Source organism: Plenodomus lingam, assembly GCF_022343315.1.
Source record: "Plenodomus lingam strain CAN1 chromosome Unknown contig_14, whole genome shotgun sequence".
Lineage (NCBI taxonomy): Eukaryota > Fungi > Ascomycota > Dothideomycetes > Pleosporales > Leptosphaeriaceae > Plenodomus > Plenodomus lingam.
This window is the reverse complement of record NW_027093932.1, coordinates 1,816,856-1,843,428: the sequence shown is the minus strand read 5'-3', so window position 1 is coordinate 1,843,428 and position 26,573 is coordinate 1,816,856. Positions and strand designations below refer to the sequence as shown.

The following is a 26,573-nucleotide window of genomic DNA, read 5'->3' as shown; positions in this document are numbered from 1 at the left end:
TATGTGGCAAAGCCCATGACCACCGGCCAATCACGCCTTGTGCTGTACGAAAGTCTAATTCACTTCTTTTGCATCTTCTCGACAATTACGTACGATCATGGCAGGCACGGTGGAATGATTCTTCGTGATGAAACATCGGCTTGCTGGTTTCAGTCCCTCTTTGACATGCCTGCCCTTGTCCTGTATCCTGTACCCGTATGGCATGACATGTTCGCGAGCAGACAGCAGTCGCCTTGCACAGCCACAGTGGTAAAATGGTGCGCCACAGTTGTAAAAGACACGAGCACGCGGTACTGCTCAAGTGTACGATTGGATGTTCCTGGCGCTTCAGGAATCATTCCCAGTCTTTCAAAGAGACCGAAGCTTTTTGATAACAATGCCCGCCGTCATCCAAACGCTCGTCACTCGCCATTCGCCAGTCAATCTAGAATAGGACAAGTAACAACATGAAGCTGCCGAACGTTGTACCTACTTGGCTTGCATACTGTGTAGGGCAGGTGCAGCTGCGCGGAAGCTAGCCGCGCTTAGGCAGCGCAGGACTAGCCCATTGACTCGGTACCTAGTGATATCATTCTGGCGATGGCCAACTGGGAGAAACCATCAACCATGAGAAACTTTGTCGCCTGCATCGAATGCCACAAGCAGGAAGCTCTCCTCCCCCGTTTGCTTACCCTTAGTCGCCCTCAAGACTCTCCTTTCCCCGTTTAGCCTTTTCCGCCTTATTCAAGGCGCCCTCACGCGACGGCCAGCGCTGTTGCCTTCGGCGCAACTTGTAATACCCTGCTTCACCCTCGCTATACTTGTCCCATAACTTTCGTAACCGTATACAATCTAGACTGGAACGTCTCGGCTAAGCTCGAGGTTTCCATTATACCGATATGTCTCCACTGTCCGAAGACACCGTCACATCGATCGCGCCGCCTGCGATAAATGTCATCGACGCTGAAGCCTCGAGTGAAGCAAAGCCGACCGACACTATACTAGAGGATGGTTCTGGGGAGGAGTTGCCACTAGATGCAGATGAAGAGACACGTCTTAAGTTCTTGACAACTGGCACTCGAGCGCAAGATGACCTGGAGCGCGATATCGGTCGCCAGGCGGACCAGCTGCTCACCGAGCAGGCTGACGCGCGAGACAAGAAGCGCATAGAAAAGGCAGAGGCAGAGGCAAAGCGGGCGGAAGCGGCAATCCAGAAATTGCGAAATCGGCTAGCTTTGCCCATGTTATCAGCACAGAAGTCAAAGGTCAGAGGCGAGATTGAGGCTTATCGCCTGAAGATTGAAGAACTGGACTTGGAAATGGATGCAATACAGAAGCGCATAAACGACCGACACAAAGCTCCTGGAGAAATTGATGCGGCCGAAAATGGTGCCAACGGACCACTTCCAAATGAAAGCCGTCGCGAATTCCTCATACGAACAGGCAAAATCACGCCATTTTCCAAGTTGGCACAGAGTCAGCCTGGCTCAGGAACACTGGGCGAGGTGATGCTGGACGCTGAAGTGGAGGATATGGTTGATGAGGCTGAGAAAGGCCCCAAGTCCCACCGCAATCTGATGAAGCCCGGCTTCCAAGACTTCGAGTCTAGTCCAGAGATCGCGAGCCCACAAGAACCCAGTCGTCCAAGTAAAAGACAGAAGATGACGTCTAGTAATGATGTGATGGGGTCCCGTGAATCAAGTCCTGCGGAAGAGGCTGATGGCGACTCCGATGATGCCTTTGATTCTGGCTTGACTGATAAGCAGCTTGCAACACTGGATGACTCTGATGCAATATCGGACAACGTAACTCAAGATGACTCCTATACAGAAGAGAGCACGGGACGGAAACGCAAAAGCCGTGGCAAAAAAGCGAAAGCTGCACCCGCTCAAGAAGCTGCTGTTGTAGAGGATATGGCTGGAGTAGATGATGGCAATGAACGATTATTTCGCAGCCGTGTAGAAAAGTGGGCGAAGAATCGTGCCGCTGCGAGAAACAAAGCCAAAGCGAAGAACAGTGATAGTACTGCAGGAAATGATGCAGATGGTGAGGAAGATGAAGAACAATATCTACCTCATCCTACAGAGGCGGACACTGTATTCGATGGCGGTTTCCGGATACCTGGTGACATCTATCCGGCCCTCTTTGACTATCAGAAGACAGGCGTGCAATGGCTTTGGGAGCTCTACTCGCAGAACGTGGGCGGTATCATCGGTGACGAGATGGGGCTTGGCAAGACCATACAGGCTATCTCGTTCGTTGCCGGACTGCACTACTCGAAGCTACTTACCAAACCTGTTATCGTCGTGTGTCCAGCAACGGTCATGAAGCAGTGGGTAAACGAATTCCATCGTTGGTGGCCAGCCTTGCGTGTCTCAATCCTACACACGTCCGGAAGTGGCATGCTGGATACGCAACGAGAGGATCGTATGGAACGAGAGTTAGAGCTTCGAAGCTACGGTGATTACGATACGACCCTTACTGGCGCTGGTAAAGCAGCGAAGAAAATTCTGGAAAAAGTGAAACGTGATGGCCATGTCCTCGTGACGACTTACTCTGGTCTTCAAACCTATTCGGAGTTCTTAATACCTACCGAGTGGGAATGCGCCATCTTGGACGAAGGTCACAAGATTCGGAATCCCAACACAGCTATCACGATCCACTGCAAAGAATTGCGGACACCAAATCGCATCATCTTGTCAGGCACGCCCATGCAGAATAACTTGACTGAACTCTGGTCGCTATTTGACTTTGTCTTTCCAATGCGCCTCGGTACCCTGGTGAACTTTCGCAATCAATTTGAATTTCCAATCAAGCGCGGCGGCTACGCCAATGCTTCAAATCTAGAGTTTGAGACAGCTGTACGGTGTGCAGAGACTCTCAAGGATGCAGTCAGTCCATATCTGCTTCAGCGATTCAAAGTCGACGTCGCAACCGATCTACCTCAGAAGAAGGAGCAAGTACTTTTCTGTAAGCTTACTCGTCAACAACGGGCCGCTTATGAAGGCTTTCTTGCGTCGAACGACATGAAGTCCATTACAGATGGCAAGCGAAACATGCTGTTTGGTGTGGACTACTTGCGGAAGGTGTGCAATCATCCAGATCTCACGGAGCATAAAATACTGTCTAAGAAGCCGGGCTACGACTACGGTGCTCCCAACCGATCAGGAAAGATGCAGGTAGTCAAGGAATTGCTGTCCCTCTGGAAGAAGGGTGGACATAAGACACTCTTATTCGCACAACATCGCATCATGCTTGACATACTGCAAAAGTTTGTCAGTCATCTGCCAGGCATAAACTGGCGTCGCATGGACGGAGAAACACCGATCAAGGAGCGACAAAACCTCGTGGATGAATTCAACAACAACCCAGATTTGGACGTCTTTCTACTGACCACGAAAGTGGGAGGCTTAGGCGTCAATCTCACAGGCGCTAATCGTGTCATCATCTACGACCCCGACTGGAACCCATCGACCGATATACAGGCACGAGAGCGCTCATGGCGTCTCGGACAGAAGCGAGAGGTTGAGATATACCGGCTTATGTCTGTAGGTACCATCGAGGAGAAGATCTATCATCGCCAGATCTTCAAGCAGTTCCTCACAAACAAGGTGTTGAAAGACCCGAAGCAGCGACAAACATTCCAGATGAGCGATTTGCATGACCTGTTCACCTTGGGTGAGAACACTGAGGGTGAGACGGAGACTGGCACCCTGTTTCGTGGATCTGAAGTCAAATTTGAAGAAGATGGCAAGACTGCATCGAATGAAACTACTGGAGCCTCGGACCTCGCTGCCGTCACAGGAATATCACGGACTGAAGCATTTCAAGAGCCCGTGGCCGAGAACGAAGAAACTGCTGCCAACAAAGAGGACGGTGCTGCGGGTGACAAAGACGCGCCCACAGACTCTCGCCTGATGTCTACAATATTCGCAAAGACTGGTGTCCATTCCGTCCTCGCGCACGATGCAATTGTCAATTCAACTGCCGGTGGCCGTAAGCGCAAAGTACAAGCCGACCCAGCGTTCATCCAACGAGAGGCAAAGCGTCAGGCTGCACTTGCAGCTGAGGAGCTGAAGAAGAGCATGGAGCAAGCACGACAAGTGCCTGCTGGCGTACCCACATGGACAGGCCAGTACGGAGAGGCAGGCCGCCCAGACTCATCCCGACCTTCCACACGAGGAGGCCGAGGAGGAGGAAGAGGTGGTGGCCGGGGCGGAGCCCCCTCCTCAACTTCCATCCTTTCCAATCTTGCAGCACGACAAGGCCGTCCCTTGCCCGGCCTGAACCCGCCAAGCAACGCGTCTACATCCTCGGCAATGACTCCCCAGTCGTTTCGAGGAAAGCGCATGCTCGAGATGATTCGCGACTTCATGATGACGCACGGAGGCGTGGTACCGAGTCGCATGTTGGTCGATCACTTCGATCACTACTGTCGTGCTCAGCCAGGGCGCAACGAAGAGTTCAAGGAAATGCTGAAGCTTATTGCGACGTTGGAGAAGAGTGGGAGTGCGCAGAGGGGCCGATGGGTGTTGAAGGATGAGTGGCGAACCACCGGGGCTGGGAGAGCTTGAATGGTGTTGAAAAAAAAACACTCAAAATCAACGTTTTGTCACGATTGAGTCTGTCCATGGCCACCGTGTGAGATGTGCTTTAGGTCGATCTGGGGCTCATGATGGCGTTTTAAGGGATACGGAAGATACCATGGTGATTTAGTGCGGAGTTTTAATACGCATAATATGTGACTGGCGAGAGGAGAATTGAAACTGAGTTTCTCTCACCTTTTGACCATGTCATTGTGAAATGGAATTTATTCCAAGTGACCTCATGTGCCATCTAAGTACACCCCAACGCCCTGCGCTCCAAACCCCGCCATATCATAAAGATGACAAGTACACCAGAACCATACACTATACATGTTACATACTACTAGCACCTGTTTATATCTACAAGCTAGCAAATAACCCATGGTAACTTAGTTACCCGATTCCATTCCGAGTATCCGCGAGATCTACGAATACCTACCTTGGTGACATATGACGCTTCTACAATCCACTGCACACACACACACATATGTACATATACATACATGTATTTACATCCAACCACCACCCCTAAATTCAAAAACAAAGCCAAGCAAACTCTACCCAACACCTAAACGCGCCGCTGCGCTGAACACACGGCGCACCCCCCAGGAGGCGCACACAGACTTGCAAAGTAGTAGGAGAACAAACGTTGAGAGCGGAAGGATCCGTGGGCAGCTGGGGCTAGGGTAGAGCAAGATAGGATACAGCGCACGTGGGAAGCTAATGACGGGGTGGATGTTGCGTGGCATATAGTAGCGCAGGTAGTCGTGGTTGTGGTTGGGTGTGTGGGTGGGTGTAATGTTATTGCCACAACCTACACAGGGAATACCGTATAACACATAAAATGTACCTATTATACTCTAGTAGTACTCCCCACAGGCTTCTTTTCTCCGATCTAATCATCCCCGCCCTGAACCTTGCCCGCGACTCCTGGGGTTTCAAGTTCGAATCGGATCTCGAGTGTCCCGGTGCATGGGCGGGTGTGCTTTGGTCACTCAGAACATGTCGATCTGGGTGCGGAGTGCGGGTGCGATGATGACGACATTTGTGATGCGGTGGTGGTTGGTGGGATGGTGCTGCATTGTGTGTATGTGTGCATGTTTTCGGGGCTCATGAAGGTTACCGGTAGGGGATGAGAGGGCGTGGAATAGGCGGGGGATAGGGCGGCTGTGTGTGAGACTGGAGGTGTGTTGGTGTTGGTGGGTGGTATTGGAGGTTGAGGTGTGTGAGGATGGTATATGGTTGCGTAGGGTGGGTGGTTCCAGGTTGTGTGGTTGTGTAATGTGAGGGTGTTGTGGGATACTTTGGGATGGATGAGTCGGATGTGATTGGGGGATTGAGTTTGTGATTTAAGATTACGAGTGGTGTGACTTTGTGAGGGGTTGGGTTGGGTGCGAGATGACGGTGCGAGATGCTGTGTATATCAATCATGCCCTCGCGATGCACAAACACTGTAGGTAGTCAAGCGATAACGCTGGTTAGTTGCGACCGAGTGCATTGAGATGAGTGGTTGGGCATGTAGTCATTATGATCATCATGACGTGCTTTCTAATGGAAGCGTATAGTAGTAGAGTATAATGATAGATTTGAGTTAGCTATGTACATGAAATTAAGATTCTGATCAGTGTCGCTTTTGGTAAGTCTAGTGTCGTTCTATACCTCGGTCTGCCATTAAACACCCGCTCAAAGGTAAATGTAGCACATGGGCCCCTCAGTCGTTGACATCAGATCCGCCATTGTTTTCGGCGGACCGGCAGCGAACCCAAGGTCAATGGGAGTGCTGAGCGTGGTATTGGGAGAGGGTGGTGTGTTGAGAAAAGTGTTTGTGCCGGAGATACCAGCCGAACTGGTGCGTGTCTTGCGGTCAAGCTGTTGCCAGATCCACCAGACGCGGTCGATCATACCATGATGCAGGTAGAAGAGAGGATCGCCGGGAGAGGTGAACATGTCACGGCCAGGGTCGCCACCCATTGCGAAATGGCCTACATCCAGAGTCAGCAATTCAGTTCCGAAAAATTGGGGGAAAAGTGTTCCACTTACCACCACCGTGTACACCAATGTTACCCGAGCCCGGAATACCCTGCATGATCATCTGGAAGCTCTCGATATCCTTGTTCTGCAAGATCAAGCTTGTGACACTAGTGGCATCTGCGAACTTCTTGTTGATCCAATCTGTCAAGTCACGCTTGAGGCATCTGGGGTTATACGACAGCCCATCACCGTTTGATTCGGTGGTACCATCAGTGAGGGACAATGCAACTGGGCCTAGGTTGACCGTCATATTCTTAAACGGTCCACTCTTCACACAACCACCTCCAGTGCCTGGAGGTAGCGTAAGGTCAGGCAGCCCATTGCCACCAAGGATGACGTTTCCACGATTAGGAATGAACTCTCCGTTGCCTGACATGGACGTAGGAGAGCCATCGAGAATAGGTGACCTTTCTAACCCTGTCGCGGCAGTCTTGGCCCAGTTCCAGTATGGCTGGTAGCCTCTGTAGCCGCACTCATTGCGAAGGGCCTGCTCGTAATGCCATACAAAGTAACGGTGCCATGCAAGGAAGGTACCGGTGTAGTGGATTATGAGAGTCTGGTTGATGTGTGTACCGAGGAAGTCATCGAACCGTGTTTTGGCACCAGGGATGAGTGAGGCAGGTGTCTTGGCCGGTTTTGATTGCAGGCAAAGAACAGCATCTATGTATGCCTTGCGCTCAGGCCTGGAAAGAGCGCCCCATTCTCGGCGTACAGCGACATTGAAGATGTTGCAGCTGCCTCGCTTGGGTGAGTTTGCTTTCAACGTGGCATTCGCTTCTTGCTGGGCGAACTCGGCCAATTTGGCTAGTTGGTGGCCGGCCTCTGAAGGATTGGATGAGGCCTCGGTGGGTAGATCTGAGTGCTCGATTGTCGAATTCGAAGCATCCTGAGGGGCGGGCAATGCGTTTGAAAGCGTACCGGCCAGCAGGGTCAACGCAAGTGAGGTGCTGAAACGCATTCTGGGGCTTGCACCAGTGGACAAAGGTAGACGTATAAAGACAACCTATACCGAGAATGGGCAGCGATACAGGAAATTCTATACTCTGAAACACGAGCGAGAAGTACAAGAAAGTTTGATGATGATCACCAAGAGATGGAAAGTTGCCTGCGTATAAATGAAAAACAACAAGCTTGAAAAGTACGACCCGCACTGATCAGAGACTCTTGTCCAAATGCCATGTCCCATGATATTGCAGCGGCGTACCATGCTCGAATCTGCTTGGTAATAAACAGGGGACAGCCTGGCCCTGGAGGCAGATGTGATTACGCGAAGCGAAGACCGAGGGTCGTGTTGCCTCGACTGGCATACGCAGCTAACAAAGGCAGGTTGAGAAGAAGAAGGCATCCTTAGGCCAATAGGAAAGAAAGTGGTGCCTGTGTGATGGCCCATCCTTTGCCGTAGACGGACGAGCTGTTCGGGACGACAGGATGAAGTTGCCTTGGCGAAACTAGCGACAACCGACGGATCCCGCTACCGCTACCGTACCGGTACCCATTAGACGCAACACTCCCCAGCTATTGGATGCATAACATTCACACATGGCCGTGGTCATGACATTGCAGCAACCGGGCTCAAGGGTACCGACGGAGGAATACTATGGCCTCTTCCCTAATCAGATCAACGCCGTGGCAGGTTCAGTCAGGAGCTTCGAGCTTGCTTACTCGCCCACACCCACGACAATCGGTCAAGCACAGCTCCAGCACGTGAAGAGAAGACAGTTCCTCCGGCGCCAAGGTAGCTTCACTGTCCGTCGTGTTTCTCTACAGACATGGTCGGGCAGTAGACTACCGTACGCTTTGCTCAGTGGTGGTCACCATGTCGATCCCCACCGTGTTCAAGTTAGCAGAGATGAGGAAGGATGCCGACTGAGATCTGTGGCTGGGTCGGGCGCGATTGCGATGGCACAACACGTGGGTGAGCCATTCCAGCACACGAGATCATCACGAGAGGGACCAAACTGCTCATCGTCAGGGAACCGTCGCCGTCGTACCGACTTGTACATGTGGGACAAGCTAGGACCCGTAGGTAAAGCTTGCACATTAGGTATTCGATCAGCAGAACCTCATGATCGAACAGCTTCAACCTTCTCCACATCAATACAATTGCTTGCCGAATCAGAACAGCTACGAAACCCTTCTGGTGTCGTGTGTCCGACTGCGACCATCACCTTATTGCAAGGGCAATTTATCCTAGCGACCGCGGACATTTCGCATACATGCTGAAGGATTCATCGAATTTCTTCTTTTGAGTAAAACGACCCTGCCACATGGCTGAGGAACAATACTCTAGGTATCGGTACCCTTGAGGGTTTCAATTTTGGTCCGATTCGCAATTGGGAAAATAGATAGATTGGATGACCCTTGGAAGTCTGTCTCCGCGTGCGACGACGACGATAATGATAGTGTTGCAACGAGCTTCCACAGGCCTGAATCAGGTTTACCTCGACTACTCTACAAAACTCAAAATCCATCACGCCACGCGGTGCTTCTTCCCCCGTGCCGATGCGACTCTCGTGGCGAGGTTCTAGGGGCAGCCAGTCTAGTATGATGGCGTGTAGTCTCGTCAAACTTTACCAGACAACCGGTATTTCGCCGACTGTCACAACCCAGAAATCAGGACTGCGTGTTGATGGCGCATTGCATGCATGAAGATGCAGCCATGTGGCACAGTTGGTAGTCGAGACGACATCGTATTGAGGAACGGTGCCAAGGTCCGTCTTCGATTTCCTGCTGTCCGGTCTACTTGCCGCATCGCCCCCTTCAACGAGTCAAGCATGCTCCTCAGCCGTTTCCTCTCCGCATCCTTCATACTTACGATCCATTCTGGAGCTGGGGCCGATCCTGCATTGATAGCCTTAAGTCGAGGATATTTCGCCCTCTTTCACGGACCGGCCTCTAGTCAGTCCGTGCAATGTTGCCAAAAAAGCGATCCGTATCATGATCTTGCTGATCTTCGAACTGTTCGTACCTACGACGGGCGCTGGGCTTGAGCTAGTAGCACTAACATTGCTGTACCTTCCCGGATCTCTGTCCATGACAGTTTATTGGGAGACGACTTGCCAGGACCGCGGGTCTGCCTTCGATCGACGTACCTTAATCTCAGCACGAGCTACTAGACATGGTTGGACGGCTACCTAGACGCCAACGTTTAGTCTCGTTCCCTTCTGTAGAGCTCGTGCCGCCATGGCACGCATAGTGTACGCCTACATCCTGGCATATCAAGACGGAGTAAGCTAATCCGGAGACATGGTCTACACTGCTGGATATAGTCTCCTCCGAAGACACTGAAACCAACTTGGCCCGCTCACAACAAGACCTGGCTCACCTATTACGCCATGCATTATAGCACCCAAGTCGTTGGAGAAATTGACTGTTTTAAGGAATTTCCATTGTACCTACTTGAACTGCGCAGCAATCATTTACAGTCCTGACAAGCGCTCAAACTCTATGATCTATCAAGCAAAGTAACGGACGGGTTCGGCTTTTTACTCTAACATGCAGGAGACTATGTATGTCCATGTTTGTTTTGTGGGGCTTTTCACGCCGGAGGACCAACCTTCGCTCGTATGAGTGCTGCTGAATGGCTAGTCTTCATCGATTTTATGATTCGGAACTCCTTCCACCCTTTGCACAGGCCCATGTAACTCCTCTGACGGATGCCGGTCCCTGTCAAGGTCGGATCAACCGCTTGCAAACACTGGCTCACTTGTGTCTAGCGTCGAGCATGTCGCCCCACAGGGGTTGAACATGTATGGAGACGAGATGTACATATGCATAGATGCAGATTGGACACTTGTGGACAGATGATATTAAACAATCTCCTTGATCTCCAGCAAAGCAAATCAGCTCTTATGCGTAGAGGGATCCAGCAACACCAAGCCTTCCAATGTCGACCGCAGGCGCGGATGCAATGGTGCGTCCAAATGAGCAGCAGGGTCCGACTATTCTAGGAGCAACCTTGACGGTCACCATCGCTGCCTTGATCACCATGATCACTCGATTATATGTGAGGATCAAGCTGATCAGGAACGTTGGATGGGATGTAAGATCGTGACGTGAGAAGCAATGTTATACTTGCTAACTGCTACCAGGACTATGTCATGATATCAGCCATGTCTTTTGTAGGAGTTACACAACCTCCCTATGGATCGCATCGTTGACCATTTACAGTGCATCGCAGGGCAAGGCGTCATCATCCCACAGGTCTACTATGGAGCCGGTAAACATATTGAATACATTGATCCATCAGACTTCAGTTTGGCCTTCAAGTTGAACTTCATAAGCCAGCCTCTGTATTTGTTTGCCATTGCTTTGGTGAAGATATCTGTTGGCTTTTTTCTACTACGAATCGCCGTTCAGCATTTCTACAGAAAGCTCATCACTGGCATCATGGGTATGTTCTCACTAACACGTCGCACATAGAAAATGGCACTGATGATATGTTATAGTGTTTATGGTCATCTACACCATTGGTTGTTTCTTCACACTCGTGTTGCAGTGCACAGATCTTCGGGTAATGTGGGATCCAACTGTCAAAGGAACATGTTGGACTGGCACCACTCTCAAGGCCTTGGGCTATACCAACTCAGCGCTGAACATCACCACTGACCTCGCCTTTTCAGTGTTTATACCAGTATGTGTGCTCTCTGATGGCAGTCTAGTACACTAACGTCCATGTGTAGATACCAATGCTTTGGAACATACAAATGAACCGCCGACAAAAAGCTTCTCTCATCGGCATTTTCAGCCTAGGCATCTTCGCCACCGCCGCCGCTCTCGTCAAACTCAGCTATCTCCCCAACTACGGGCGGTCGGGAGACTGGCTCTGGGATTCGCGCAACCTCACCATCTGGACGGTTACCGAATGCAACATGGGAATCGTAGCCGGCAACCTACCCTGCCTAAAGCCCATATTCCGCACGATACTTGGCGCCACATATGGCCGTGGCTCGCGCAAAACCTCACAGCCCTACCTCTCAGGCCCCTATGGGGCTGGTTCCCACCACCGCTCCGCCGCCAAGAACTACGAATCGATTCACTCGGGCCGGACAGAAGAAGGCGACTTCAAAAGCTACGGCCCGCCGGGCGAGGCCTACATGCTCACGACGATTGACGCGAGTCGCCCGTGCGGCGAAAAGCGCGACGATGCTAGCAAGAGCAGCTCTGGCCGCAGTTCTCCCGCGCGCGAAAGCACGGAGAATATCATTCGCTCACCGAGTACGGCGCGGACGTACGGCGGGCCGGGACGGATTGCCGTCACAACGCAGGTGAACATTACGGAATCGATTACTGGGCGGGAGATTGAGGAAGATGGGACGAGGCAGCATCATCGACCTGAGGCTAAACATATGGTTTAAAGTGGGCGTGTGAGAGAGAGAGGAAGATGATGTTTATGACTTTGAGATACCCAACACATATCTATAATTAAAAGATGTATTGTATATTATTCGTTACACCATTGTCATGGGAGGGGAGGACATGTCACGCATATCATATTGCCCACTTGGTTTGCTTTGGAGTCAAGCACCTTTGCTAATCTTGTCACACGCAATGCAGTACACCTGTATGCAACTATCCATCTTACCCTCCCCCATCCATCCTCACACCATCACACATACCTCCATCCAAACCAAACCAACCAACCCAAGGAATGCACCCTCCACCCTCCACCCTCCACCCACACCCACCCCGCAAACCCCCCATTCCAAAAAAAAAGCCCCCTCCCCCCACCCAACACCAACTCACCACTCCGCCCCCCCAAACCCTGGCGATCGATCCACTGTACATAACGATTGGGTAGCCAGGGGGAAATAGGAAGCCGTAACGCGTACATACGGGCCGTCTGGCTTACATGGTATACTTTGTCCTTGTACAATAAAGTAGAATAACGGTATACAAGCTAAGATCTGATTTGCGTGGGAAAAACGGACCGATTGTGTAGGTAGGTACACAGGACGTTGGGTGAGGGAATGAGGGATAAAGGGTAGGTGTTGAGAGTGGTGTTTTGGGGGTAGTGGATTCTCTCTTGTAGTTTAGGTATGTTATGGGAGGGGGATTGGAATGCAAACTGGTACCGATCCTATTCAATGTTCTGATTGATTGAAATGTGTATACACGCAAAAAACAAAACAAAACATGTGCATTGATTGTCTGTTGCGAGTTTGCCAATGCATGCGTCACTGTGAAGATCAATGTTGTGACGGACGAGAGGGGCAAAAGTATGTGTATATGCTCAGCCACAAAATATTCGCGTCTTTACCCTTCCCTCCGCAAAAGATTACCGTGTATCCAATTGACCAATGAGACCAAATCACCTCATGACAATTGTGCGCATTCAGCAGCCTCCCCGCCCCTCCAAACTCTAAAGTATCGTATTACTAATGCGCAATCCTGTGCTGGAGATGTGGTCTTTGATATGCAATAAATTCTCTTCTTCTTCCCCGAATAAATGGTTTAACAACGCCGTAAAACACCAGGCGAGATAGATTGCGATTGGCCACAATAAATGATTGTGAAAAAAGCTCCGGTTGTGTACATGGTTGCGACAAAAACAAATTTAGAGCGCCTGCCTGCCGTCCCGATTTTAGATGATGATTCCCCAAGGAGTGAAAATGTATAGACAGTTGCGAAGCGTAAAAGGAATGCCGTTATCGTAATCGATGTGCTCAAGTGCGTCAGGAGATGCGATGTGGGTGTGTGTGATCTGTATGGGTCTCGACTACCACAGGCCGAAGGCATAGGTGAAGTAGATGAGCGAGCCAATGGTGGTTCCGGTCGTCATCAAGAGTGCACTGATAGTCATCCTCTCGAATTGGGATAGCGCGCCATTGCAGTTTGGACATGTCCAGCCATCTAGTTCATGTAAGCATATTGTAGGTGTAAATTTCTATGGCTGTGTGACTTACCATGGTAGTCCACGTACGGCTGCGGTGTGTACATGCCAAAGGTGAGGCCGCTGAATGGTGCTAGGTAACCAGCTTGAGGAGCCGCGCTGACGCTGGAATTGGAGTCGTAGATCAAAAGGGTGTACTTGTTGGTCAAGAAGGGTGCCTGGCCTTCTGGCGTCTCCCCCGTGTTCCAGAAGACTTCGGTCTCCGAGGCAGACATGTTCACGGCAATGGTGTAGGTAGCCTGGTTTGCAGTGCATGTGGCCATGACATCAATGTTTTTTGGCGTTACGGAGAGCGAAGTGAAATTCCAAGCAAACGTCACCCAGTCGCCGACCTTGTAAAATGGCTCGCCAAGGGTGGCAGCTGGCGTAATCATTGAAACACCTCCAGCGGGCAGGCGTGGGTCGAAACTCGTAGGCTTTGGTCGACCGGTTCTGCTGCTTTGGGGACGGTCACTCTTCTCTGCCGGTCTGTCACCGTTGTTGTTGTTGTTATTGTTGTTTTGGTTTTGGTCTTTGTTTTGGTTTTGGTCTTTGTTTTGGTTTTGGTCTTGGTTCTGGTCTTTGTTCTGGTCTTTGTTCTGGTCTTGGTTTTGGTTTTGGTTTTGGTCTTGGTTGTTGTTATTATTGTTATTGTTGTTGTTCTCTGGTGGTGTTGTGGCTTGGGGACGTTGTGGCTCTTCGTTGTTATTGTTGTTATCTGGAAAGGATCGTTAATAATTCAGCCCTGGATCCAGCTGGGGGACATGAACCTACTCTCATTGTTGTTCTGTCGGCCGAGTAGAATCTCCTTGACGTTTGACAGTCCGTTGATATTGCCCAATACATCCGACACCTGCATGGCATTCGTGACGGATGACATGGCCACGACGGCGGCGAGGATTTGTGACGGCCTCATGATGTCGACCGAGGTATACGCGAGTGTGCGGATTGCGGTGCAGTGCAGGCCAGGTGTAGGCCTCTAAATGAGGATATGCGGAGAGGTAGGAGGGTGGGCTGAGCGGGTCGTGGGGTCAGGCAATGCAGCGAGCGAGGATTGTTGGTGTTCCCGGGCGGGTATCAACAAGCCGAGTGTGGTACGCGAGCCAAAAACGATGATGGTGATGATGCAGGCAAAAGTCGAGTGCACTCCTCCGTCGATTAACGAGCGACTGGCGAAGGAATAGGATGAGAAGCGAAGATGGGGGGCGACAACGAGAGGCGAGGGCGATGGGATTTACGGCACGGTGTGGTGTTTGAGCTGAAAGGAGGAGGCTTGAAAGTGGATGGGATGGGTGGAAAACTGCCAGTCCAGGGGGGGGCGCATCCACACTTTGCCCAACTCAGCCCGTCCGGAATGGGGCGCCACCCCCCCAAAGCCAAAAGCGCTATATTTAACTACTTTTAGCTTCTGGGCGTCCATTGGGAAAACGTGATCATCGTCATGCGCGTCGCATCTCTCTTATTGCTTCGAGAATATTCAACGGCCTGTGTAGTAAGTAGTAGGCTTCTACTCCTCTTCATGTACCATGTCTTTTCTGCCACAGCATGGCTGGCCTGCTTTGTCATGTGTGCTCGACCCTATCTGGTACACCACATGTCAGGTCATGCCTTCGCGTAGACTTTGTTCGTGTCTATCGTGCACCTTGATTGCTCGTAATTTGCAGTCGAACCTCATACTCAAGCTCCATACCTGACAAGCCTGCTACTATACAAAGTTTCTGCCTCACGAGGCCTCGACTTTCCCACCCTAGGATAGTACAACGCAGACTGAAGCTTTCTGTCAGCCCATCGAGATAGGCTACCTGACAAGTGGATCCTTCGACAAAGTGCGCTGTGGACCCTGCATGCGCCCCAAAGATGGCCAGTTTATGTGTGGGTCGTCCGTCTACTGTGTATGTACATCGTAAATATGGTACCTACTATGTAGACTACTCGTACCGAATACTCGCTCTTTAGCTTGACGTTCCAGTCTTACACATGGATTACCCATTGAACGCCTACCGGTACTACCCCATACGCGTCCTCTCCAGTAGACTTGGCGTGGACTAGCGCCTTCACCACCACTCCGATGCAGCCTGTCCCCAACAAACCACTATCCATCTGGGCACACCCTCAACCACCAAGTGAATAGTAACCGAAACCTGCAAACACAATGTCATCAGCAGCACAATCCGTCCAAACCCTTCTCCGCTTCCTCTCCCAAGACGCCAAACTCCCCCTCGCACAAGCCATAGCCAAAGCCAAAGACCTCCAAGCTGCCTCTCTCATCACGTGAACACGCATCCCTCCCCCCACGCGCCGATCGGCCAACCCCACTAACACGCGACCCAGTCCATCCGATCTCTCCAAAGCCGACCTCCCCACCCTCAAATCCATCTTCGCCGATGACGAAAAAGTCGCGCGCCAAGTCCTCAATGCCGCCAAACGCGTGTGCAAGAAACGCTCGGCCAGCGAAGCAACGGCGTCTGATGCCGGTACCCCACTACTCGCAGTAGCAGCAGCAGCACCCTCATCCAAGAAAATCAAGCCCTTGTTCAGCGATCCCATGAACGCCTCTGAACTAGAAGCCTCGCTCGCCTTGCCCGCCCCAGAGCTGGACGAAGAGAAACTCAAGGCCACTACGCTGTACACCAATCGCGCACCCCTAGTCCTCGCCTTTGCTGTTGTACTCACCAAGTTCACGATGCCGCAGCAGCCGCTGTCGAGTAGGCTGAGTCTGGCGCAGGCGGTCACGTCGATGAATAGTAAGAGTAAAGCAGTCAGTATTGGCCTTCAGGGGGGCAGAGCCGCAGAGGACGAGGGCTGGGGCGAGGGACAGCCCGTGGTGAGGATTATGACGAGAGATGTGCGGGTGATGAAGAGGTGGGGGTATGAGTGGGAGAGTGCAGACACTGCTGTAGAGAGTACGCAGGCTGCTGTCAAGCAGGACAATACACTCCAAGATACCCCAACCGTTTCCCCCAACACAGCCCCGTCATCGCAAGACACGCTGGCCCAGCAGCCACCAGCAAAAGAACCAGCACTGTGGGCCATCGATCTCGAGGCGCGCAGGAGAGCTAGTCAGACCGCCTCTCCGCAGCCGCCAGGCAGTCAGTTGCCGATTTATTCAGCCCAGTCTGCACGCGCCTATCTCCTCAAGGCTTTTGAATCTGGCCCGGCCCCATCGACCACGCACGTCAAGGGCAAAGGGGGAACGCCGGCAAAACGGACAGCGGCAGTCGTGGCAGCAGAGAAGAAAAGGAATCTGGGGTTCCTGCTCGGTGCGCTGGAGCTGTTGTTTCGGTCGTGGGCGGTGCTGGATAGAGAGGAGTTGGATAGGAAAGCTTGGGGCTGCTATGTACGCGTGAGACCAGAGGTTGCAGCTGGGGCAGCAGGATGGGGAGGCAAGGGAAATGTGAAATTGAGTGATATATTGGCATTGAGACGAGCATAGTTGCACAAACCATCGTCGCCCTATCCTGCATGTGTGAAAGCAAGAAGAGAGCAGGACTCCCCCATGTCTACAATTTAAACTCTGAGTTGCTGACTTCCCAACCCACCCCCCCTCCATCATTCCGACGAGCCAGACTTTCCGCCAACGCCACCTTCTTCTCCCTGCTCCTCTCCGTGCATAGCTCGTATACGGTAGATAGGTTGAGTACGAGAGAGTGAAAGGGCGGGCTTTCGGCGACCAAAGTACTCAACAAGTCTCTGGCCTCCTGTATATGTCCAGTGTACAGTAAGCAGACTGCGAGGTTCTGCGCCACCATGGCATCCTCGGGTATCTTTTCGTGCAGCTGACGGAACGAAGAGGCGGCGGCCTCGTAATTAGACTCTGCGAGCTGGACGAGCGCCTGTAGCGTGCCGTCGATGAGTTCGTCGGGGGATTGTGACGTCGCTTGGGAAAGGCAGCGACGGGCTGCCTGGATGTCGCCGACGCGCAGCCAGACGAGCGTTTCCATGAGCAATATCTCTCTTGCCTCGGTCGTGTTGGCAGTCTCTTCGGAGCTGGCCAGTGTGCTTAGGTGTCGTCCAGCGCCTTCAAGGTCTCCCATCTCCACGAGTACATTTGCAACACGTATCCCGCAGTCACGGAGCCGAGCTCGCCAGAGCTTCTTGTCTTCTTCTGTCGTGGCTTTGATGATGTTCTCTCTGCATTCGCGGGCGAGCTCATAGTATCCCATGATGCCCTTGCGCCATTCGCCATAGCCCAGTGCAGAGAGACGCACAACGAGGAGGCGCAGGTGCCATGGCACGAGATGCGCATTCGTCAGGGGGTGTCTCCAGAAGGCGCTGTTTAAGTCGCCGAGCACTTTGCTCTCTTGGGCCGCTAGTTGGTGTTCGTGGAGGAGACAGAGACATGCCAGACGGACATGGACGAGGTGGAGGAGTGTTTCGTAGTCGCCAGGCGAGGCTGCGGTGACGATGTTGCGTGCGGCGGCAATGGCAGCTAGGCGATAGTGGCCCGAGAGCAGGAGGCTGTCAACGGGCGAGGAGATGGGGGGCGTGTGAGGTGCATTGAGAAAGGCGGGCGGGAGGTTGGTTACGGGAAGGACGTGGTAGGCAGCGGCATCTTGGAGGAAGCTGAAGTCCTTGGGGGGCATATCCTCGATGACACGGCCACTGGACCCATGGCGAGGATGCGGGGCAAGCGGGGGAGCGACGCGAGCTGGGGTCACGGTGCGTGATGGCAGGCTGCCGGTTGGTGTGCTGGCTGACAGAGGGCTGCCATGGCGGTGGTGGTGGTCATGTTCGTCAGCCAACTTTCCGGATGATGAGGATTGCGTACGGGATGCAGACTCAGGCTACGACAATGCGCGGCCGACTGGAAACAAGGACATGTGGATGAGATCGGGGGCAAACCTACTCGTCGACGGGCATGTCATCGTCGAGAGGCCCTCGTGTTGTGCGCCGGGCAAGAGCGACTAGGGATTTGGGTCAGCCCTGAAGGAGGTCCACGGTGGCAAGAGGGTGCTGCTTTTGGCTCTGCTTGGCTGCTCACCCCGTCGTCTGTCATCGCCGCTTGCGACACGGCCATGGTTACTAGGGGCGCGTTCATCTCGAGAGGGAACTTGCATGGCGGGCTACTTCTACTCCTACCTACTCATAGAGTACTGTTGCAACACGCTGACCTTGGCCGACCTTGTCAGTCCAAAAATATGCAAACGGCTCCGATCTCGGCCGTTCCCCTCGACGTGTGGGGAAGCGTCGGCCAATCAAAAATCCCTGTCCGCCCGCGACTCCACCCGATTTTCCTGCCTTTCCCTCCCCTCCCCTCCCACCTTGGCCCGCCAACGACTCAATAAGGCGGACTGGACATACTATTTGACTGATTTGACTCTTACATGCGCTAACGCTCTCTCTCGGTCGCTTTTTATGACACCTCCCACCTTTGCTCCTCCTCTTTTTTTTTTCTTTCGCTGCTTCCATCCTATCTCTCTCTCCCTCTCTCTCCCCCTCCCCCTCTTCTCGATTTAATCTGTCCGGTCCTGCGTTGACGACGCCTTCTTTTTTTTTTTCGGGCCCACGATGCAGCAGTCACGCACGCGCGCCATTCAGGCCCTCAAAGGCGCCCGCAGCTTCTCCACGTCCGTACAACGACCCGCCCTGTCGCCCTACCGCCGGCCAGCGCAGGCCGTCTCCGCCAAAGTTCCCAAGGAAGATGCAAAGAGGCCCCAGAGTACCGCCGCCGCAGCCACAGCCACACAACCGGCGCGCCCAAGGCCTTCGCCAGCCTTCAATCGCGAGGACCATAATGATGTCCAGCCATTGAAGCCCTACCGCTCGCCTGCAATGGACCACTCCTTTGTGGGCATGACGGGGGGAGAGATCTTTCACGAGATGATGCTGCGCCAGGGTGTCAAGCACATTTGTAGGCCATATCACTTTCCACCCTGCCAAGGGTACCTGCACAGCAAGGTCAGAGTCGCTAACGTGTAACGTAGTCGGTTACCCCGGAGGTGCTATTCTCCCCGTCTTCGATGCCATTTACCAGTCAAAACACTTCGACTTTATCCTGCCACGACATGAACAGGGCGCTGGCCACATGGCCGAGGGGTATGCCCGTGCTAGTGGGAAGCCTGGCGTTGTGCTCGTTACCTCGGGACCCGGCGCCACTAATGTGGTCACACCCATGCAAGATGCTTTGATGGACGGAACCCCGCTGGTCGTCTTTTGCGGACAGGTCGTCACCAGCGCCATTGGTTCGGATGCTTTTCAGGAAGCCGACATGGTCGGCATCACACGACCCTGCACAAAGTGGAATGTGCTCGTCAAGAACATTGCCGAACTCCCACGAAGAATCAACGAGGCTTTCGAGATTGCGACAAGCGGCCGCCCCGGACCTGTGCTCGTTGATCTGCCCAAAGACGTCACCGCCAGCATCCTCTCAAGACCCATTCCCATGAGCAGCTCCCTGCCCACAGCCGTCAGCGCAGCCACGCTCGCGGCGAGAGAATCGAGTAAACAGCAGCTCGACCTTTCGATCAGGAGGGCCGCTAACCTGATCAACATGGCGAAGAAGCCCGTCATCTACGCTGGGCAAGGCATTCTTCAGACCGAGAACGGGCCTGAACTCCTCAAGGAGCTCTCGGAAAAGGCCAACATTCCCGTGACGACGACCCTGCAAGGATTGGGAGCTTTCGATGAGCTTGACTCCAAGTCTCTGCACATGCTGGGCATGCACGGCTCTGCGTATGCCAACATGTCCATGCAGGAGGCAGATCTCATTCTTGCCCTCGGCGCTCGTTTCGATGATCGTATCACCGGATCCATTGCCAAGTTTGCGCCTGCTGCGAAGGCGGCTGCAGCTGAAGGCCGTGGAGGAATTGTTCACTTTGAGATTATGCCCAAGAACATCAACAAGGTTGTGCAAGCAACTGAGGCAGTCGAGGGCGATGTGGGCAGCAATCTCGCGCGCCTGATGCCCCTCGTGAACATTGTCAAGGAGAGACCAGAGTGGTTTGCCCAGATTGACGACTGGAAGAAGCGATTTCCATGGGCCTACGAGAAGGAGGGCGAGAACGGCTTCATCAAGCCCCAGACTGTCATGGAGAAGCTTTCAGATATGACCGCAGACCACAAAGAGAAGACCATCCTCACAACGGGTGTTGGACAACATCAAATGTGGTGCGCACAGCACTACCGATGGAGGTACCCACGCACCATGATCACCTCGGGTGGTCTCGGTACGATGGGTTACGGGCTGCCCGCTGCCATTGGTGCCAAGGTCGCTCGTCCCGAGTGCACCGTCATCGATATCGACGGTGACTCCTCCTTCAGCATGACCCTTACCGAGCTCTCGACCGCTGCCGAGTTCAACATTGGCGTCAAGGTCATCATCCTGAACAACGAAGAACAGGGCATGGTCACCCAATGGCAAACCCTCTTCTACACCGACCGCTTCTCGCACACACATCAGCGCAACGCCGATTTCGTCAAGCTCGGTGACGCCATGGGCGTCCAAGCAAAACGCTGCATCAAGCCCGAGGAGCTGGAGGCATCTCTGCAGTGGCTCTTGGACTCGGAGGGCCCAGCCCTACTGGAGATTGTGACGGATCAAAAGGTCCCTGTGCTGCCCATGGTGCCAGCTGGAAGTGGTCTGCACGAATTCATGGTTTACGATGAGAGTAAGTCTTCTTCCAAACTTAGATCCTTTTTCCTTGAGAATACCAATCACTAACCGCCTCAACAGAGACACAAAAAGAGCGCAGAGCCAACACGAAAAAGCGATCTGGTCGTTGAAACACACGACACACGACTCTCTTTTTCTTCTAACCATTTTGCATTGAGATCATGCTCTTCATTTCACCTGTACATTTTGCGGGTCCCGCACTGCTGGCGTTTTTCTTCTATTTCCTTTCCAACGCTTGACCACGAACTTTTCTCATCATGGCGGTTGCGCGCGCTTTTCTTTATCCCAAGTTTTGACCGTTTTTTTCTTTTCTTGAAAAAGCGCAGCCTGTGGCATAGCTATCTACTATCAAAAGCAAGATTATCGGGTTTAACTGTGAGAGTGTGAGATGAAACGAGACGATGGGGAAGGGGGAAGGAAGTAGCTGGGAGTAGCAGAGGGGATATTGGATGGGGAAAATTGATGCTTTTTATGGGTGGGGTTCCGACGTTTTGGGTTTGCTTTGTGAGATGGATGTGCATGTGCGTATGCTTGTGTGAAATGTCCGTCTCGTGCAAGTGGTATTTTTGGCATCTTCAAGATGAGATCTAACCCGGTGGCAGGAACTAACACACTGGCCTATCTCTTCTTTTCCACTGTAAATCCTTCTCAATATTTCCCAGGTTTATGTTCCCTTCTGTACAGCTCCTCCCCTCCCCTCCCCCATCAACGACACAGCCCTTACTCCAAAATTTCAAAATCCGCACAAACATGTGATTGCCTCCTGTCGTTCATCTTGTTTTTGTCTCTTTCGCACACCGACGGCATGTTATTTGTGTGTGTTTGGTTACGACGAAAAAAAAGGGCTCATGACGCGGTGTTGATGTGTCTTTTGGGGGGTTGGGGAGGGAGAAGGGGGGCGTGAATTGGGGATAGGTTCGTGGAGGATGGAGAGGGAGATATATGTGTATGTGTGCATGTTTGTGGGTACTATGTGGATGGGTCTTAGCCTAGTGATGATTTGGTAAGAAATAGAAAGGAAGGGGGGCTTCAATCTTCACAAAACCCATGGCCCTGGCTGATTTATAAGATCAACGTCTTGAAGTACGTCTTTGCAACAACATACCAAACCCCCAATCCATGAGATTTATGCAAGTGACATGGGTAGCGTGTATATAAACCCTCCGCCTTACTTTTATGCACTTCTTCCCTATCCCGCCTCACCATGGATATTATCCTGAAACTGCAAGAGTGGCTAGAAATCCTGTATGAGGAGGGCGTGGTGGGAAGATTGAACAAGCCAATTTATGTCGAGGTGCGTGGTTTCATGCTCGCTCTGGTCTCTCAAAGAAAGCTAATACCGCTAAATGGGCAAGGATATTCGAAAAGCAATGGTTATTTGAAGAGATGAGGCTGGGGAGATACGTTCAGGGTCATGGCTTTGCAGACATGACATCTGGACGTTGAAAAAGAACCAGTGAACATCATGTGCAATGACATACCCATCTCGCAAGTCATTCACCAACAAACTCATGTGACATCGCTTGTGACTTTTTCCCACCCAAAAAAACTGAAAATGGAGAAGATGGAATGGGCTCGTCCCAAACCTCACCTTCTCGCAAGCCTATAGTGCCATATAAAAAGTCCCTCCCACACATATATTCCCTGCTGTCTCCCCACAAAACTCCAAGTGCAGCATCTACATCACAATGTACCCAAAAACACATGCCTTGGGGATACTGTTTTCGGTCGTGTAAGTATCCCATCTATGTCGCGGATGGGCTAGCTGCGCTTTAAAAGACGTATAATCGAACACAAGTTTTGTGCATCAAGCCCGCTTTCCAAACACTAGACATATTGGAAATTCCAAAACACACACTCCATGGGTAGAGAGTGAGTCAGTACAGTGATGCGATATCGCCTCACTCTACACAGACAAAAATGCAATCACCCATAAACATGTCCACAATTTTGCACAACGTTATCCTAACACTTTTTCGGTCAATATCCAAAACTTTTCCAAAACTCAGTAAGTACTACCCATGTGATGGAGCGCCGTTGCTAATCCGAAACAGATCCGTTCATCATGCATGTCCCTGTCCCACCTGGTGCTCTCCCTGCTGCTTACCGCAAGTTGTGCATGAGGGCCGTAAGGGCTATGGCTCGGGGCAAGTTCGATAACTTTGCCTTTGAGTCGTTGAGTTCCAAGAAGTGCCAGTATTGCATGAGGAGACGGACCAAGACGCCCCCGAACACACCTTGCGCCTAAAAGCAAGAGAAGGAAAATACCATGCCATTTTGAGTCATGAGTACGACTTTCTCGAATATGAAATATATCGTACCATATCATCTTATCATCTATCATCTCCACACACCCCGTCCAAGACTGTCACATTATCCAGCAAGTCCAAGGTTTACAATACGATACGCCACTCCAAAACAACCCAACTCCTCAACCCAACCCTATCTATAAAACCCCAATATCACTCTCCATTTACTCATCGCACACATAACAAAAACAGCTACGACTTGATAACAAAACGTACGCACGTTACATCAAGCACCGCGCGTTTCTGATAAAAAAAAACAGAGAACCAAACTCTATAATGTCTCCGTGCTCGAAAAAAATCCGAAGCTTACTGAATACAACATGTGTGCACCATGGATAATGGCTGTGTGGTATAATCACACAATCATACACGTCCCTCCCTCTCCTTCCAGAGTCTACACTATGCTGGATATTTACTATGCCACACGCCATACTCTACGCCATCCTCCCATCCATCAACCCCGCCCCCCCCCCCCCCCCCCAACTCTCAAACTCTCAAACTCTCAAACTCCCCCTAAAAATTAAAACTTGCACAGAACAGTGCATGTGTGTGGCGTCGAGGATTCTCTGCCAGCCCTAAATTGTCAAAAAGAAGACACATTTCTGTGTGCTTCTCTCGTAACTTCATTACCTTCTGCCGCAAAGTGAAAAGAGTGCATGTTTGGGAAAATGTCTATGTAGGTATAGGTCTTATTTTCAGGTTTTCATACATCGAACTTTGAAGAGGAGTGAGACCCCTATTTCTCCCTGTGAACTTGGTGTCTGTAGCCAGGCGGACGAGGTATATAAATGTTTTTGCAAGTCATATCCAAAGTGTCATGAAGAATGGAAGTAATGTCTGTCATGTCTTGATTAGTAGTCAACCATGCTAGCCATTGTGAAACAAATCCTCAAATCTTGAGCACATGTTGCCTTCGATACAATGGCCATTACTCAAAGGGCAATGATATTGCGATGAAGTTGTTTCATTAAGCTATGTAAGACGCCATCCTTCCTTTCCAACCAAAAATGGAAACGCAAGGGACCCTCCAGAAGCCTGCCAGGAGGTCGCAGAGGGTATATCATCATTATGAACCTATTGTTACACGGCACTCGTCCAGTCGAGGTCTTTTCGACTTGCACGAACCATACGCATGTCGTAAGATTATATCGTCATCCGTCGGGCTCCCATGTCACATAAAGGACAGGGCTGACTTTGCTTGCCAGTGAGACCGTCATGCAGAAATGCATTTACAACTCATCCTTGGCCTTCTTGGAGGCAGAGCTGGCACTCGCGGCAGCAGCATCGTATCCGCTCTTTGCAGACTTGGAAGCCGCTGAGGCAGCGCTGGAGGCGGATTTCTCGGCAGCGGCGCTAGCGCTGGCAGCAGATTTGGAAATGGACGAGGAAGACGAGGAAGCGGCCTTAGCAGCAGCACCAGTAAGGGACTTGGCCCTGGCGGAGGCGACAGAGGAAGCAGAACTGGCACTGGCACCAGCGACAGAGGTGGCCGAAGTAGCGCTGGCGGCAGCAAGACCAATTTGCTGCTTGATCAAGTCGGTGTAGTAAGCGAAGCCGCCAGTGGCAGCAGCATACTGGTTGTTGGCCTTGGAAGTAGCAGCACCGTAGGCAGATCCGGCGGTAGCAGAGGCGCTGTCACCATAAAGACGAGCACGGTGCTTGCGGGCAAGAGCAATGAGTTCGTTGCGCTTGGATCCCTGGGGGACCTTGATACCATTCTTGTCGGCCCACTCCTTGATCTGACTGTCAGACCACGAGTCAAGGAGCGCATCGCTGAGGCTCTGTTGGGCATCGGCGGCAGCGGAGGAGACAGAAGCGTAAGCACCCTGGGCATTCAAGCTAGCGAGGCGGGACTGGCGACGAATACTGGCAATCAAAGAATCGCGGGTAGAGGGCTGGGGAACGGGTAGCCACGCTCATCGAACCAAGACTTGAGATCAGAGTCAGACCAGGTCTCATACAACCAATCACCAGGGTAGTTGACGGTCTCCTTGGCCTTCTCGGCGACAGACTGGTAGTTGTTGCGAACAGCAGCGAGAAGGGAATCACGCTGGCGGGGCTGAGGAACGGGGATGCCATGTTTGTCGGCGAAAGCCTTGAGCTGAGAGTCGGACCAGCTGTTGACTGTTAACGACAGGACTGCAACGCGAGTGTAGAGCAACTTACGAGTCGAAAATCCAGTCCTTGACGCTACCATAGGCCTGGTTGGCAGAGTCCTCGGTCTCAGTCCAGTACACCTTGACCTGCTCGGCCAGGCTCTTAGCATCTTGCTCGGTGCCCTTCTTCGCCTGCTGGCCCTTGAGGGACAAGTAGTTGCCGAGGGTTGTGACATCCCAGCTAGTGTAGGGTGTGACAACCTTGTCGTTCCAGTGGGCCTTGACAGTGTTGACTAGGCTCTTACGATCAGAGGGGCCTGGGTGAGGAACGTTGTGGTCCTTGAGCCATCGCTCCAGCTCCGTCTCGTGCCACTTGTCGTAGACTGTGCAGTGTTGTTAGCATCAAGCTGCTCTCATGGCACGTAAACGTCATGCAGCCAGGCCAGTGATAGAAGCAGAACAGAGACAGGAAGAAGAGAGGGGGATCCCACTATACGCACCGGCACTTCCAAACCAGCTGTTAGCTGTAGCCTGGGCGGCGAGTGTCACCACAAGGGCGGGAGCTAGGGAGAACCTCATATTGTGAGGATGCTTTGTGTGTGTGTGTGTGTGCGAGAGAGAGAGAGAGAAAGAGAGAGGGAAGGAGTCGTAATATCGATAAATGAATCGAAGACGAGGGGTTGAGGGGAGGGATAGAATTAACCAAGCTCGGCGGGGTGTAGGAGACCTCTAGGTGATAAAAAGGCGTGCGAGCTTTATGGGGGAGAGGGGAGGACAATGGCGGACAGGTAGAGCGTCGCCAATACGTCATGGCGACAAACAAGGTCAAGGTTGCGCCTGCCTGCGCCTCGCAGCCAATGGGAAGCCATGGCCACTGGGGGGGAATCGCGTTTTTTTGTTGTGCGCAATTGTGAGAGAGATGGAGTTTCACAAGCAAAGTCTGGGCCCCCACGACTTGTCTGACAGAGGCTTGTGTCCTCTCCATCCGTCGCCTCTTTACAAACGGGTGCTGTGTAGTGATTGTGATGATATACACATTGATCTATCTGTCCTCTTGCTCCAGCTCGGTCGACTCAGTCAGTCTGACTA

At 52.1% G+C, this 26,573-nt stretch overlaps 9 protein-coding genes across 9 annotated transcripts; 5 read left to right on the top strand and 4 right to left on the bottom strand.

Annotated features, from left to right (window-relative positions):
- Positions 1-878: 878 nt before the first annotated feature.
- IAQ61_002706 (uncharacterized protein) lies at positions 879-4,553 on the top strand (the record flags this gene model as incomplete). Its single annotated transcript, XM_003843525.2, has 1 exon — positions 879-4,553. One exon carries the CDS (start codon positions 879-881, stop codon positions 4,551-4,553), a length of 3,675 nt encoding a protein of 1,224 aa, XP_003843573.2.
- Positions 4,554-6,198: 1,645 nt separating this feature from the next.
- IAQ61_002705 (uncharacterized protein) lies at positions 6,199-8,109 on the bottom strand. Its single transcript, XM_003843527.2, has 2 exons — positions 6,606-8,109; positions 6,199-6,547 (listed from the first exon to the last, which is right to left on the bottom strand). Exons 1-2 carry the CDS (start codon positions 7,552-7,554, stop codon positions 6,249-6,251), a joined length of 1,248 nt encoding a protein of 415 aa, XP_003843575.1. The 5' UTR covers positions 7,555-8,109; the 3' UTR covers positions 6,199-6,248.
- A 26-nt stretch (positions 8,110-8,135) lies between these two features.
- IAQ61_002704 (uncharacterized protein) lies at positions 8,136-8,819 on the top strand (the record flags this gene model as incomplete). The annotated part of the gene is made up of 1 exon (XM_003843528.2): positions 8,136-8,819. The coding sequence occupies one exon, from the start codon at positions 8,136-8,138 to the stop codon at positions 8,817-8,819; it is 684 nt and encodes a 227-aa protein (XP_003843576.2).
- A 1,555-nt stretch (positions 8,820-10,374) lies between these two features.
- On the top strand, positions 10,375-11,953 carry IAQ61_002703 (uncharacterized protein; the record flags this gene model as incomplete). Its single annotated transcript, XM_066095662.1, has 5 exons — positions 10,375-10,638; positions 10,688-10,717; positions 10,767-10,989; positions 11,045-11,229; positions 11,279-11,953. Exons 1-5 carry the CDS (start codon positions 10,483-10,485, stop codon positions 11,951-11,953), a joined length of 1,269 nt encoding a protein of 422 aa, XP_065954498.1. The 5' UTR covers positions 10,375-10,482.
- A 712-nt stretch (positions 11,954-12,665) lies between these two features.
- Positions 12,666-14,801, bottom strand: IAQ61_002702 (uncharacterized protein). Its single transcript, XM_003843531.2, has 3 exons — positions 14,242-14,801; positions 13,502-14,185; positions 12,666-13,448 (listed from the first exon to the last, which is right to left on the bottom strand). The coding sequence occupies exons 1-3, from the start codon at positions 14,381-14,383 to the stop codon at positions 13,315-13,317; spliced, it is 960 nt and encodes a 319-aa protein (XP_003843579.2). The 5' UTR covers positions 14,384-14,801; the 3' UTR covers positions 12,666-13,314.
- An 818-nt stretch (positions 14,802-15,619) lies between these two features.
- IAQ61_002701 (uncharacterized protein) lies at positions 15,620-16,900 on the top strand (the record flags this gene model as incomplete). The annotated part of the gene is made up of 2 exons (XM_003843532.2): positions 15,620-15,738; positions 15,799-16,900. The coding sequence occupies 2 exons, from the start codon at positions 15,620-15,622 to the stop codon at positions 16,898-16,900; spliced, it is 1,221 nt and encodes a 406-aa protein (XP_003843580.2).
- Positions 16,901-16,967: 67 nt separating this feature from the next.
- On the bottom strand, positions 16,968-18,564 carry IAQ61_002700 (uncharacterized protein; the record flags this gene model as incomplete). Its single annotated transcript, XM_003843533.2, has 3 exons — positions 18,449-18,564; positions 18,314-18,371; positions 16,968-18,171 (listed from the first exon to the last, which is right to left on the bottom strand). The coding sequence occupies exons 1-3, from the start codon at positions 18,522-18,524 to the stop codon at positions 16,968-16,970; spliced, it is 1,338 nt and encodes a 445-aa protein (XP_003843581.2). The 5' UTR covers positions 18,525-18,564.
- ILV2_1 (Acetolactate synthase, mitochondrial) lies at positions 18,565-21,566 on the top strand. Its single transcript, XM_066095661.1, has 3 exons — positions 18,565-19,318; positions 19,392-21,074; positions 21,140-21,566. The coding sequence occupies exons 1-3, from the start codon at positions 18,976-18,978 to the stop codon at positions 21,187-21,189; spliced, it is 2,076 nt and encodes a 691-aa protein (XP_065954497.1). The 5' UTR covers positions 18,565-18,975; the 3' UTR covers positions 21,190-21,566.
- A 3,051-nt stretch (positions 21,567-24,617) lies between these two features.
- On the bottom strand, positions 24,618-26,522 carry IAQ61_002698 (uncharacterized protein; the record flags this gene model as incomplete). Its single annotated transcript, XM_066095660.1, has 3 exons — positions 24,618-25,227; positions 25,555-25,867; positions 26,519-26,522. 3 exons carry the CDS (start codon positions 26,520-26,522, stop codon positions 24,618-24,620), a joined length of 927 nt encoding a protein of 308 aa, XP_065954496.1.
- Positions 26,523-26,573: the final 51 nt, after the last annotated feature.

What these genes read in the sequence shown, in the direction of transcription:
- IAQ61_002702 (XM_003843531.2), bottom strand. Translation starts at nt 14,383, where the DNA reads ATGAGGCCGTCACAAATCCTCGCCGCCGTCGTGGCCATGTCATCCGTC. An exon ending in CCGACAGAACAACAATGAGA is followed by an intron (nt 14,186 to 14,241) that starts GTAGGTTCATGT and finishes GATCCTTTCCAG; the next exon opens with ATAACAACAATAACAACGAA. An exon ending in GCCGTACGTGGACTACCATG is followed by an intron (nt 13,449 to 13,501) that starts GTAAGTCACACA and finishes TACATGAACTAG; the next exon opens with ATGGCTGGACATGTCCAAAC.
- ILV2_1 (XM_066095661.1), top strand. Translation starts at nt 18,976, where the DNA reads ATGCAGCAGTCACGCACGCGCGCCATTCAGGCCCTCAAAGGCGCCCGC. An exon ending in CCAGGGTGTCAAGCACATTT is followed by an intron (nt 19,319 to 19,391) that starts GTAGGCCATATC and finishes CGTGTAACGTAG; the next exon opens with TCGGTTACCCCGGAGGTGCT. An exon ending in ATTCATGGTTTACGATGAGA is followed by an intron (nt 21,075 to 21,139) that starts GTAAGTCTTCTT and finishes CCGCCTCAACAG; the next exon opens with AGACACAAAAAGAGCGCAGA.
- IAQ61_002705 (XM_003843527.2), bottom strand. Translation starts at nt 7,554, where the DNA reads ATGCGTTTCAGCACCTCACTTGCGTTGACCCTGCTGGCCGGTACGCTT. An exon ending in CATTGGTGTACACGGTGGTG is followed by an intron (nt 6,548 to 6,605) that starts GTAAGTGGAACA and finishes CTCTGGATGTAG; the next exon opens with GCCATTTCGCAATGGGTGGC.